The 12,390-nt window shown below is 37.0% G+C and overlaps 1 protein-coding gene across 1 annotated transcript in view; it reads left to right on the top strand.

The window, feature by feature from the left end:
* The window catches only part of TMTC4 (transmembrane O-mannosyltransferase targeting cadherins 4), an 84,067-nt gene that overhangs the window by 49,868 nt on the left and 21,809 nt on the right, over positions 1-12,390 (top strand). The window contains exons 12-14 of the mRNA XM_045821769.1: positions 7,514-7,593; positions 7,764-7,871; positions 7,978-8,119. Of these exons, the coding sequence (XP_045677725.1) occupies positions 7,514-7,593; positions 7,764-7,871; positions 7,978-8,119 (330 nt within the window). The remainder of the gene's footprint in view (positions 1-7,513; positions 7,594-7,763; positions 7,872-7,977; positions 8,120-12,390) is intronic.

The following is a 12,390-nucleotide window of genomic DNA, read 5'->3' as shown; positions in this document are numbered from 1 at the left end:
TGCTTGCTGCCTATTTTCCCCCAGGTGACTTTACGAAATCAAGTCTCTCCTGACATGGGTCTGGGATTTCCCTGACCTGGGAGGGGAGGTAGCCATTAGGCTGCTATCACTGACCTGGCTCTCCTCTGATGTTGTCCCCACTGTAGCCCTAGTTTCTGGTGCCATGCCTAGGACTTTCCCTGTCTGCGTATAAAACCTCCTTACTGCCCGTTTTGAAGCATCTTCTGCACACTTTGGCTTCCAAACTTCATATCAGCTAAGATTCTCCTGGCTATTACTTTGTTTTTCAGAATATTGGCTAAGTGTCCCAGTTGAGTGCACAAGCAAGTGGACTCAGCTCCTACCTACTTCTCCTCCATCCTCTCTCCTTGAAGTCTTGTTCTTTCTGTTCTAGTTCAATGTTTATTTCTTCCTTGTGTACCAAATCATTGTTTGAATCCTGGCTTCCTTTTCTTCACTGTTGGTTCCCTGTAGATTTTTCATTATTTCACTTAACCTTCATTTTTTCTTTTATGTTGTTGCCACAGTCAATGAGTTCTTTGAGCATCCTGATCACCAGTGTTTTGAACTCTGCATGCGATAGATTGGCTATCTCCCTGTCACTTAGTTCTTTTTCTGGGATTTTATTATTTTCTTTCATTTGGGCCATATTTCTGTGTCTCCTCAATTTGGCAGCCTCCCTGTGTTTATTTCTGTATATTAGGTAGAGCTGCTTTGACTTCCTGTAAAAGGCACCTGTCTGGATGAATGTGGCTTCTTCAAATCCTTGGTTGTTAGACTTCCATACAGTTTGATTTTCTGACAGTTCTGTGTGTTATTTGTTTTGCAATTTTGTTGTAATTCTTTTTGAGGTTGTACAAGGAGATGAAGCATGTCTAACCTATACCTCCATCTTGACTGTAAGTCAAAATGATCCTTTCTAGGAATGTTTTTCAGCAATACCATTCAGTATGAGCAAAATGGAGACATTTTTTTTTACTTTCCACTATAAATTGAAATGTAATAAAATTGTCTTTACTTTCTTTTTTTAGAAAAATTGCTAGGTACAGAAATCTTTATAGAAGAATCTCATCAGATATTTAAGGAGTGGCTTTTATTATATGAATTGTTCTAAACAACTGACAATGAGGGAAATCTTATCTAATTTTGTAGACATAACTTTGATTTTAATATTTTACAAGGCCTATATAAAAGGGAAAAATTATAAACTAATTTTACTTATAAATTTGTATGCAAACATTTCTTTAATTTTTTTCAATTACAGTTTACATATATTTTTTATTAGTTTTAGGTGTATAGCACAGTGGTTAGACAATCATATACTTTACAAAGTGATCTCCCTGATATTTGCAGTACCCAACTGGTACCATATATAGTTATTACAATATTATCAACTCTGTTTCTTATTATGCACTTTACATCCCCATGACTGTTTTGTAACTACCAGGCTGTACTTCTCAATCACATCACTTTTGTTACCCAGTCCTCTAACCACCTTCTCTTGTATGCAAACATTTCAAATAAAAAACAGCAAACCAAAAAAGAAAAGAAAAGAAAAAAAGGTGGGCTGATTTTGGGGAAGCAATCTGATTTAGGAAGATACTGCTATCATTCAACCCCATTATAGGAGATACATTTTTTGTTCATTGAATATTAAATAAGCAGTTGGCACCTGGCTGAAGATTAGGACCAGATTTACAAGCTGAGGCTCATCTTTCTCCAAAGATTTCAATACTAGGTAGGTAGTGCCGGTGCCTGGTCTGCATTTGAATTACCCCTTACATATGGTATGCACTCAGTATTAGTGATTGAATTGAACCAAATGGAAATTAAATTCCTTGAGACTACCATGGAGAAATACCAAGTTTCTAATTATTTAGTCATTTTTAGTTTTTTTAATATGTTTTATTGATTATGCTATTAGTTGTCCCATTTTCCCCCATTTATTCCCCCCGCCCTGCATACCCCCTCCCACTTGCATTCCCCCACCTTAGTTCATGTCCATGGGTCATAAATATAAGCTCTTTGGCTTCTACATTTCCTGTACTATTCTTAACCTCCCCCTGTCTATATTCTACCTACCATTTATGCTACTTATTCTCTGTGCCTTTTTCCCCTCTCTTTCTACCCACTCCCCTGTTGATAACCCTCCATGTGATGTCCAGTTCTGTGACTCTGTTCCTACTCTAGTTGTTTGCTTTGTTTGTTTTTGTTTTTGTTTTTGTTTTAGGTTCAGTTGTTAATTGTGAGTTTGTTGTCATTTTACTATGCATAGTTTTTGATCTTTTTTTTCTTAGATAAATCCCTTTAACATTTTATATAATAAGGGCTTGGTGATGATGATCTCCTTCAACTTGACCTTACCTGAGAAGCACTTTAGCTGCTCTTCCATTCTAAATGATAGCTTTGCGGGATAGAGCAATCTTGAATGTAGGTCCTTGCCTTTCATAACTTCAGATACTTATTTCCAGCCCCTTCCTGCCTGAAAGGATTCTTTTGAGAAATCAGCTGACAGTCTTATGGGCACTCCTTTGTAGATAACTGTCTCCTTTTCTCTTGCTGCTTCCAAGATTCTCTCCTTATCTGTAATCTTGGCTAATGTAATTATGATATGCCTTGGTGTGTTCCTCCTTGGGTCCAACTTCTTTGGGACTCGGTGAGCTTCCTGGACTTAATGGAAGTCTATTTCCTTTGCCAGATTGGGGAAGTTTTCCTTCATTATTTGTTCAAATAAGTTTTCAATTTCTTACTCTTCCTCTTCTCCTTCTGGTACCCATATGATTCAGATGTTGGAACGTTTAAAGATGTCCTGGAGGTTCCTAAGCCCCTCCTTATTTTTTTGAATTCTTATTTCTTCATTCTGTTCTGGTGGAATGTTACTTCCTTCTGGCCCACACTGTTGATTTGAGTCCCAGGTTCCTTCCCATCACTGTTGGTTCCTTGTACATTTTCCTTTATTTCACTTAGTGTAGCCTTCATTTTTTCATCTAATTTGCAACCATATTCAACCAATTCTGTGAGCATCATGATTACTAGTGTTTTGAGCTGTGCACCTGCTTGACTGTCTATCTCTTCATCGCTTAGTTGTGTTTTTTGTGGAACTTTGATCTGTTCTTTCTTTTTTTTTTTTTTTTTTTAGCTTGGTGCGCCTGTTATGTAGTAAGGGGGGAAGCTTTAGTTGTTCACCAGTGCTGGGCAACCCACGTTGGTGCATTGTGATGCTGTATGTGGGGGAGGGGGCCAAGAGGGAACAGTGCTGCTTGCTCCACTCTCTGACAGTTTTCAGTCATTTCCCCCACCACCCACAAGCAAATTGGGCCATTCTGGTGCTGATTTCCGGGTGGGTGGGTGGGTTTGTGTACTCTGGGACTCTGTGGATCTCTCCAGAGAACTCTCCTGTGAGGCTGGGAGTTTCTCCCGCTGCTGTATCAACCCCCACAGGTTTTTTGAATCAGAGATTTGAGGCCTTATTTTCCTGTGCTGGAACCCTGGGTTGCATGGTCTGTCTGGATCCCCACTTGTTCCCCCAGGTTAATCTGCATGTGAATGTGGGACCTCCTGGTCCACCAACCACTAGCTGCCACCTTAACTTGAGTCCTCTCTGCCTGGCTGCCTGTCTCTGCCCCTCCTGCCGGTCTGGATAAATGTTTTGTCTTTAATTCCTTAATTGTCAGACTTCCATACAGTTTGATTTTCTGTCAGTTCTGGTTGGTTTTGTTTTTGTTTTGTTTTGTTTTTAATTTGTTGTTGTCCTTCTTTTGGTTGTGGGACTAGGTATATTGTGTCTACCTATGCCTCCATCTTGGCCAGAAGTCCTCATTTTTAGTTTTTAAGGCTTTCAAGTATGTGACACTTTGTACTGACTCTGTGATACAATTCTAAATTGTTTTAATAATGAAAAGGATCATATCACAATTAAGTATTTCCTTAAGGAGTGACTGAGGATAGATTATAGGATAGTTATGTACTTAAAATATTTTAAGTCTAACACCAACAGTTGGCAGAATATTTGAAACAGAACTGGTTTTAGCTCTGGTGTTAAAGTACCTTCCATTATTGCTACTTTGACTTCCATTACATTTACACTTCATTGTGTTGCAGTGGTTGGTTTTATTTGTGGCTTCTCTTCAGGTTCATTGCGTCAGCTATGAATCACAAAGCTTAGGGGGATATTTCAAGAATAAATGCCTTTTTCCACCTTTTATCTCTTATGGAAACAAATCACTCATTCTTTAAACACTATTTCAAGTAAACTGTGCCAGGGTTATTTTGTTTTGTTTTGTATTCATTGGGTTATCTAGGCAACTGTTTTCTGCTCAAATACTTCCCTCCACAGAACCCTTAGGATAAGGCTTCATCTGGGCAAAAGTGTTTACCAGTTCCTAATATTAACAGCTTGCATTCTTGGGCTGTATCAGATTTTTAACTAGTTCCAGTGAAGTAACTGCAGTCTGACTTTCCAGAGTATCTCTTTTTCTCCCCTTATCTTCCCTCTGGTTTCTGGCATTCGAGGTTTCTAACCAAACACTGTCTATGCTGCAAGGACCCTTGAATCCTTTTTCAATTTTTTATTGAGAAAACAGAATTTCCCCATAACAAAGGAAAGCAACATGAGCTCAGGGGTGGATGAGGTGGGGAGTATCGCGTTTGCCATAGAGCTGTATTTGTGTTTGGGGGACCACAAGCACATCATTGTCATGTTGGATTCTACAGATTTCGTTCTTTTGTGTGTGGGGCCCAAGGTGAAGTAGCACTTACTGGCTGGAATTTAGGGAGGCACAATTTCAAACCATTTAGAGCATACTGTTCAAAATGTGAGTCTGACCATAGTATTAACTAGCCTCCAAGCTATAATTTGAAGATCATAATACCTACAAGTGGACAGTAATTTGGTTCAGGAAGTTTAAATTATGCAGTGTGCTGTGGAACAGTACTCATTTCTATCACCCGTGATATCCCTGCTTATGGTTTGTTTTGTTAGATTTGGTAAAAATAAACGTGTGAGCTTTAAATTGGCAGTTATAAAACAAATATCTGTTACATATATGTTTAAAGAGTGTTGCACTGCTTCCTCCCCTTTCAGAAATATAAGTATTTATATTTCTAGAAATATAAGTATTTATGTGCTCTGACTGTAGGACGACATTGATGAGGCAGAATGTGCTCATATTTTCAGAAGAGGTTTGGAAGTGTTTGAATGTCATGCTACTTGAATGTGTTTAAGCCATTATTGTATTTCATGATATGTTAGTTTGCCATAACAAAATACCAGAGGCTTAAACAGCAGAAATTTATTTTCTCACATTCTGGAGGCCAGAAATCCAACATCAGTGTGTTTGACAGGTTGATTTCTCCTAAGGCCTCTCTCCTTGGCTTGCAGATGGGCACCTTTTTTTGCTGTGTCCTCACATGGCCTGTGCCCTGTGTTCATGCATCCCTATGTCTTTTTGTGTGTCCAAATTTCCCTTCTTATAAGGACACCAGACAGATTGGGGTAAGGTCTATCCTAAGAACCTCATTTTAACTTAATGGCTGCTTTTTTTTAATTAATTAATTTATTTTAGACAGAGGGGAAGGCAGGAAGACCAAGAAGGAGAGAAACATCAATGTATGGTTGCTTCTCACACCCCCTGCTACTAGGGATCTGTCCTGGTCTGCAGCGCAGGCATGTGCCCTGACTGGTAATCAAACCAGAGACCCACTGGTTCTCAAGCCAGTGCTCAATCCACTGAGCCACACCAGCCAAGGCAAACTTAATGACTTCTTTAAAGACTCTATCTCCAAATACAGTTACATTCTGAACTGCTGGAGTTTAGAGCTTCAACATAGGAATTTTGGGCAGGGGACGCAATTCAGCCCTTAACACACTAAAAGAAACATTATTTTACTTTAAGAAAAGAATAGATGGTATAAATAAGTGACTCTATAAATCGCCTTGAATAGTCAGCTCCATCTTTACCCAGCTCTCTACTAAATGAGTTGTGATACAGTAAGATAGAGCAGAATCTTTGGGTCCTGAATTCAAATCCAGCACCAGAACCTTGAGGAAGATGCTTAACAACACTTAAGCAATCCCTCAACTCAGAAGGGAGGGTGATAGCAGCTACCTGTTAGGGATGCTGTGAAGAGAAGAGACTATACATGTTCAGTGTGGATCCCTGCGCCTGGCTCATGCCCTCTCTCTGTACCTGCCTGCTGCTGGTGTTTCTGTGATTGCTATTAATCATTTAATATACCTAATTGAATTAATTTCTATAGTATCATCTCTTCTGAGATTGCTATTGACCCTTATATTGTAGCCTCCAAAAGAATCTTATGATGATCAATAAGTACTTTTGATAATAGTCCTCATGATTCTGTGCAGTTCTGCTTTGCTGGCCTTAGTTTAGGTCCCAGCTCCTTTCCTTGTAATTTATCTGGGGCCCATGTACTCTTGGGAAAATACCATAAGTTGGCTACCCTAGTTCCTTGACATTAAGATATTCTGAGAACTTCCATTAGGTTTTTATCTGTGAGTCCTGTTTCTTCTAGTCCACTTTACCATTAAATCACTAAAAGTTCTTTTTAAAAAAATAGAGGTAAAATTTTCATAGCACAAAATTAACCATTTTAGTTCTTCAGAAATATACAGGGTGTGGCAAAATTAGATTTACAGTTCTTTGTATGGAGAATAATACAATAATTAACAAATAATTATAAAACAATAAACTGTTTTTGCATATTTACAACCAGAAATCTACTTCTCCCAGACCATATATATATGCTCATTCTGTATATATAGTAAGTTGGCCACTCCAGTACTCCAGTGCCCTCACATTAAGATATCCTGAGAATATCCAATAGGTTTCCATCTGTGAGTCAAAAATTGAAAGCAGGATCTCATAGCAGCATTATTCACAGTAGCCAAAAGATAAAAACAACCTAAGTGTCCAATAGATGAATGGATAAAGAAAATGTGGTGTGAATATACCAGTGGAATATTATTCAGATTTAAAAAAGGAAGGAAATTCTGACAAGTACATGGATAGTCTTTGAGGACATTATGCTAAGTGAAATAAGTCAGTCATAAGAACACAAATACTATTCGATATCACTTATATGAGGTACCTAGAGTAGTCAAATTCATAGAAAGTAGAATGGTGGTATCCCAGTGGGGGATGGGTATGTGAGAGGAGGAGGAGTCAAGGGTTTGTTTAGCTATAAAACCAGCCCAGCTTCCTAATTTTTCATTTTTCTCTGGTGAGTTCTTTGGTTAAATATCTTTCTCTTGTACTTTAGTGGTATCATCTGCTTATTACTTCCCTTTCTTCAAGTCTTTTCTTAGAGGGATTAACGCACAAGCAAGCCCGGGACTGAGTATCTGTAGGATTTTAGCTAAAGCTCTGGTGGGTGGGTGGTTTTTTCTTTTAAATACTACTATCTTTTGTTTTCAGTTAGACGATAACATAGGTATCCCAGCTCTAAAGAAAGAAATCTATCAGCTAATGACCAAGTTTTTTAATCTCTTTTTCAGGTTCACTACAATGTTGGCAAAAACCTGGCTGATAAAGGCAATCAAACAGCTGCCATCAGATATTACCGGGAAGCTGTGAGGTACTGCGGGCATCTTGTCTCACTTATATACATGACTTGTTTTAACTTTCTAGGGTTAAAAAACTGTCCCTTTAAAGATTCCAACTATAAGATATCTTTGCCAATTCCTAAGAATTTAGTGAAAAATACTGGGCATCTACAGGTGGCTTGGTATTTCTCCCTACTTCCAGATTAAATCCCAAGTATGTTCATGCTATGAATAATCTTGGAAATATTTTAAAAGAAAGGAACGAGCTACAGGAAGCAGAGGAGCTGCTGTCTTTGGCTGTACAAATACAGTAAGCATTGTTTTTCTAATTATGTTAGGGGCAAAGAAATGAGCTCCTGCCTTTTGGGGTCTAAGCCTTTCTTTTCCTTGTTTACCTTTTTAAAATGCTCATCCAGGCCAGACTTTGCTGCTGCATGGATGAATTTAGGCATAGTGCAGAACAGCCTGAAACGGTTTGAAGCTGCCGAGAGAAGTTACCGGACAGCAATCAAACACAGACGGAAATACCCAGATTGTTACTACAACCTTGGGCGTTTAGTAAGTATAAGGTGGCCTGTGGCTATGGAATAAAAGCTTGTTTTTTTTTTTATTTATAATAAAATGTAGGTAGTAACACCATTACTAGGATTTTCCATCTTATAAAGTTCTTTCACTTAGGTTTACCTCATTTGAAGGTAGCTATTTGATTTTCTTATATTTAACTTTTTAAGCTCTAATTAGAGAGCCACCTAACACGAATTAGCCAAGTTTAAGAGAGCACAAAGGCAATAGGTCAGACCAAGGAATAAATTAGAATTTTTAAAGGCCATTTTGCCCTAAAAACAGCACTCTAACAGATAACTTCCTGATAAACATCAGTTTCTCTGTTTTTAAAGCACAAATAATACTGAGAATTTTTTTAAAAACCCATAATGTGATTTTTTAAAAATTTGTATTCAATGTATTAGGGTGACATTGGTTAATAAAATTATATACATTTTAGGTATACATTCTATAATACATCATTTGTATATTGTATTTTGTGTTCACTACCCCAAATCAAGTCCTCCCCCTGCCTCTTTTCCTCTGGTAATCACCATACTGTTGTCCGTGTCTATGAAGTTTATTTTTCTTTGCTTAAATCCCCTCACCTTTTTCTCAACCCCCTAGCCCCCCTCCCCTCTGACAGCTGTCACTTTGTGTTCTCTGTATCTATGAATCTGTTTCTATTTTGCTAATTTATTTTGTTCATTAGATTCCACACATAAGTGAAATAATGTGGTACTTGATCTTCCTCTGACTGGCTTATTTCACTTAGCATAATATTCTCTCCAGGTCCATCCATTCTGTCACAAAAGATAAGGTTTCCTTCTTTTTTCACAGCCGAATAGTGATCTACTGATGGGTGCTTGGGCTGCTTCCAAATCTTGGCTACTGTGAATAATCTGCAAAGAACATAGGGGTAATATATTCTTTCAAATTAGTGTTTCAGGTTTCTTAGGATATATTCCCAGAAGTGAAATTTCTGGGTCATGAGGCAGTTCCATTTTTAATATTTTGAGATAACTATACTGCTTTCCACAGAGGCTGCACCAGTCTGCATTCCTACCAGCAATGTACAAGGTTTCCCTTTTCTCCACATTCACCAATACTTCTTCATTGATTTATTGATGGTAGCCATTATGACTGGTGTGAGGTGATATCTCATTGTGGTTTTACTTTGTATTTCTGATAATTAGTGATGTTGAGCATCTGTTGGTCATCTGTATTTCCTCTTTGGGAAAGGGTCTGTTGAGTTCCTTTGCCCATTTTTTAATTGGAACTTTTTTTGGTGTTGAGTTTTATAAGTTTCTGTATAAATTTTGGATATTATTTTCAGATATGTCATAAGTGAATATATTCTCCCATTCAGTGGGTTGTCTTTTTATTTTATTGATGGTTTTCTTTGCTGTGCAAAAAGTTTCTCATTTGATGTAGTCTTATTTTTTTTCTTTTGTTTCCTTTGCCTGAGGCAATAGATCAGAAAAATGTATTGCTATGTGAAGTGTCTGAGTTTTTACTGCCTACATTTTCCTCTAGGATTTTTATGGTTTCTAGACTAACATTTAAGTCTTTAATCCATTTTTAGTTTATTCTTGTCTATGGTGTAAGAAGGTCCTCTATTTTCATTTTTTTTTTTGCATGTATCTGTCCAGTTTTCCCAACAGTGTTTATTGAATAGGCTGTCTTTACCCCTTTGTATCTTTTGGTCTCCTTTGTCAAATATTAATTGACCGTAAAGACATGGGTTTATTTCTGGGCTCTCTATAATGTTTAATTATTCTATATGACAGTGTTTATGCTAGTACCATGCTGTTTTGATTACTATGGCCTTGTAGTATAGTTTGATATCAGGTAGCATGATTCCTCCAACTTTGTTCTTGTTGTTCAAGATTGCTGTGGCTATTTGGGGTCTTTTGTGGTTCCATGTAAATGTTTGAAATATTTGTCCTAGTTCTGTGAAATACGTCATTGGAATCTTTATAGGAATTGTGTTGAATTTATAGATTGCTTTCGGTAGTATAGACACTGTAATGATGTTAATTCTAGTGTCTTAATAATGATCTGAGTACAGGTCTTGCATATCCTCAATTAAATTTATTTCTAGGTGTTTTTATTACTCTTTTTTTGATGCAATTGTAAATAAATTGCTTTCAAAATTTCCCTTCCTCTAGTTCATTAGAGGAAGTGTAAAAATGCCACATATTTCTGGATGTTTATTTTGTATGCTGCTACTTTACTGAATTCATTTATCAGTTCTAACACTTTTTTGGTGGAATCTTTAGGGTTCTCTAGATACAGTATCATATCACTGCAGATAATGACAGTTTTACTTCCTCCTTTCCAATTTGGATGCCTTTTTATTTCTTCTTCTAATCAGATGATTGTGGTTAGGACTTTCAGTACTATGTTGAATAAGACAGGTGAAAGTGGACATCTTTGTCTTCTCCCCACTCTTAAAGGAAACACTAGTAGTTTTTGCCTATCAAGTATGATGTCAGCTGTGGGTTTGTCATATGTGGCCTTTATTACATTGAGGTGTGTTGCCTGTATTCTCACCTTGCTAAGCATTTTATCATAAATCAGTGCTGGAATTTATCAAATGCTTTTCTGCATCTACTGATATGATTATGTGATTTTAATCCTTCATTTTTGTTTCTGTGGTGAATCACATTTATTGATATGTGGATTTTCTACCAACCTTGCATCCCTCGAATTAATCCTACTTGATCATAGTGTATTATCTTTTAATGTATAGCAGATCCTGTTTGCTAATATTTTCTTGAGAATTTTAGCATTGATGTTCATCAAGAATATTGGCCTATAATTTTTTTTGTTTGTAGTATCTTTATACAGTTTTAGAATGACATGCTGTTCTTGTAAAATGATCTTGGGAGTGTTTGTCTGCCTGAATTTTGGGGAATAGCTGGGAAAGGATAGCAGTTAGTTCTTTGAATGTTTGGTAAAATTTTCCAGTGAAGCCATCCTGTCCAGGACTTTTGTTTGTTGGGAGTTTTTTTTTTACTAGTGCTTCAATTTTATTACTTGTAACGTGTCTATTCAGATTTTCTGAATCTTCCTGATTCAGTTTTGGAAAATTGTATGTTTCTAGGAATTTATCCATTTCATTCAGATTGTCCAACTTGTTGTCATATAATTATTCATAATATTTTCTTGCAGTCCTTTGTATTTTTCTGGTGTTAGTTGTTACTTCTCTTTCATTTCTGATTTTATTTATTTGTGCCCTCTCTCTTTTTCTCTTCATGAGTCTCATTAAAGCTTTGTCATTCTTGTTTATTGTTTCAAAGAAATAGCTCTTGGTTTTCATTGCTCTCTTGTATGTCTTTTTAGACTCTGTTTACTTCTGCTCTGATCTTTATTATTTCATTTCTTCTACTCACTTTGGGTTTTGTTTATTTTGCTTTTTCTAGTTCCTTTAATAATAAAGTTAGATTGATTATTTAAGATTTTTCTTGTTTCTCGTGGTAACCCTGTAATGCTATGAATTTCTCTCTTAGCACTGCTTTTCCATTAGATTTTGGGTTTTTGTATTTTCATTTTCATTTGTTTCAAGGTACCTTTTGATTTCTTTCTTGATCTCATTGTTAACCTACTCATTGTTTAGTAACATGTTATCTATTCCCCATAACTTTGTGTGTTTTTCCGTTTTTTTCTTGTGATTGATTTCTAGTTTCATAGCATTGTGGTCAGAGAAGATGCTTGATATGTTTTCAGTCTTCTTAAATTTATTGAGACTTGTTTTGTGGCCTAACGTGGTTTATCCCAGAAAAAGTTCCATGTACACTTGAAAAGAAAGTGTATTCTGGTACTCTGCTGCTTTGGGGTGAAATGCTCTGATACCTATTAAATCCATCTGACCTAGTGTGTCATTTAGGACCATTGTTTTCTTGTGGATTTTCTGTCAGGAAGATCTATTCGTTGATGTCAATGGGATGTTTAAAACCCCTACTATGACTATATTACTGTTGACTCAGTAATATAGTAATGCAACTCAATTACTGACACCCCCTGAGTATGCCTAGACTTCTACACCCCAACCTAGGCAACTAACTCCTCAGCAGTGCCCAATCTCTGCAGGGTAGGGCTATAAAGAGTCCATAAGGTGGAGCTATTGCTTATCCCCTTGCTGATGCCATATGGAGGGGCATGCTTCACCCAAAAAAGATGGTGTCTGCAGTTTGGGAGAGTGACTTAGCATAAGAATCCTGGTGGCTGCCCCTTCAGTACTCTCCCTAGAGTCACAAACCCAGTCTTTTTTTAAAAAATAT

The sequence above is a fragment of the Phyllostomus hastatus genome, unplaced genomic scaffold (genome assembly GCF_019186645.2).
Source record: "Phyllostomus hastatus isolate PE091 unplaced genomic scaffold, TTU_PhHast_1.1 phas_scaffold_46, whole genome shotgun sequence".
Taxonomy (NCBI): domain Eukaryota; kingdom Metazoa; phylum Chordata; class Mammalia; order Chiroptera; family Phyllostomidae; genus Phyllostomus; species Phyllostomus hastatus.
The sequence above is the reverse complement of the archived record's forward strand: the minus strand, read 5'-3'. Positions and strand labels throughout refer to the sequence as shown.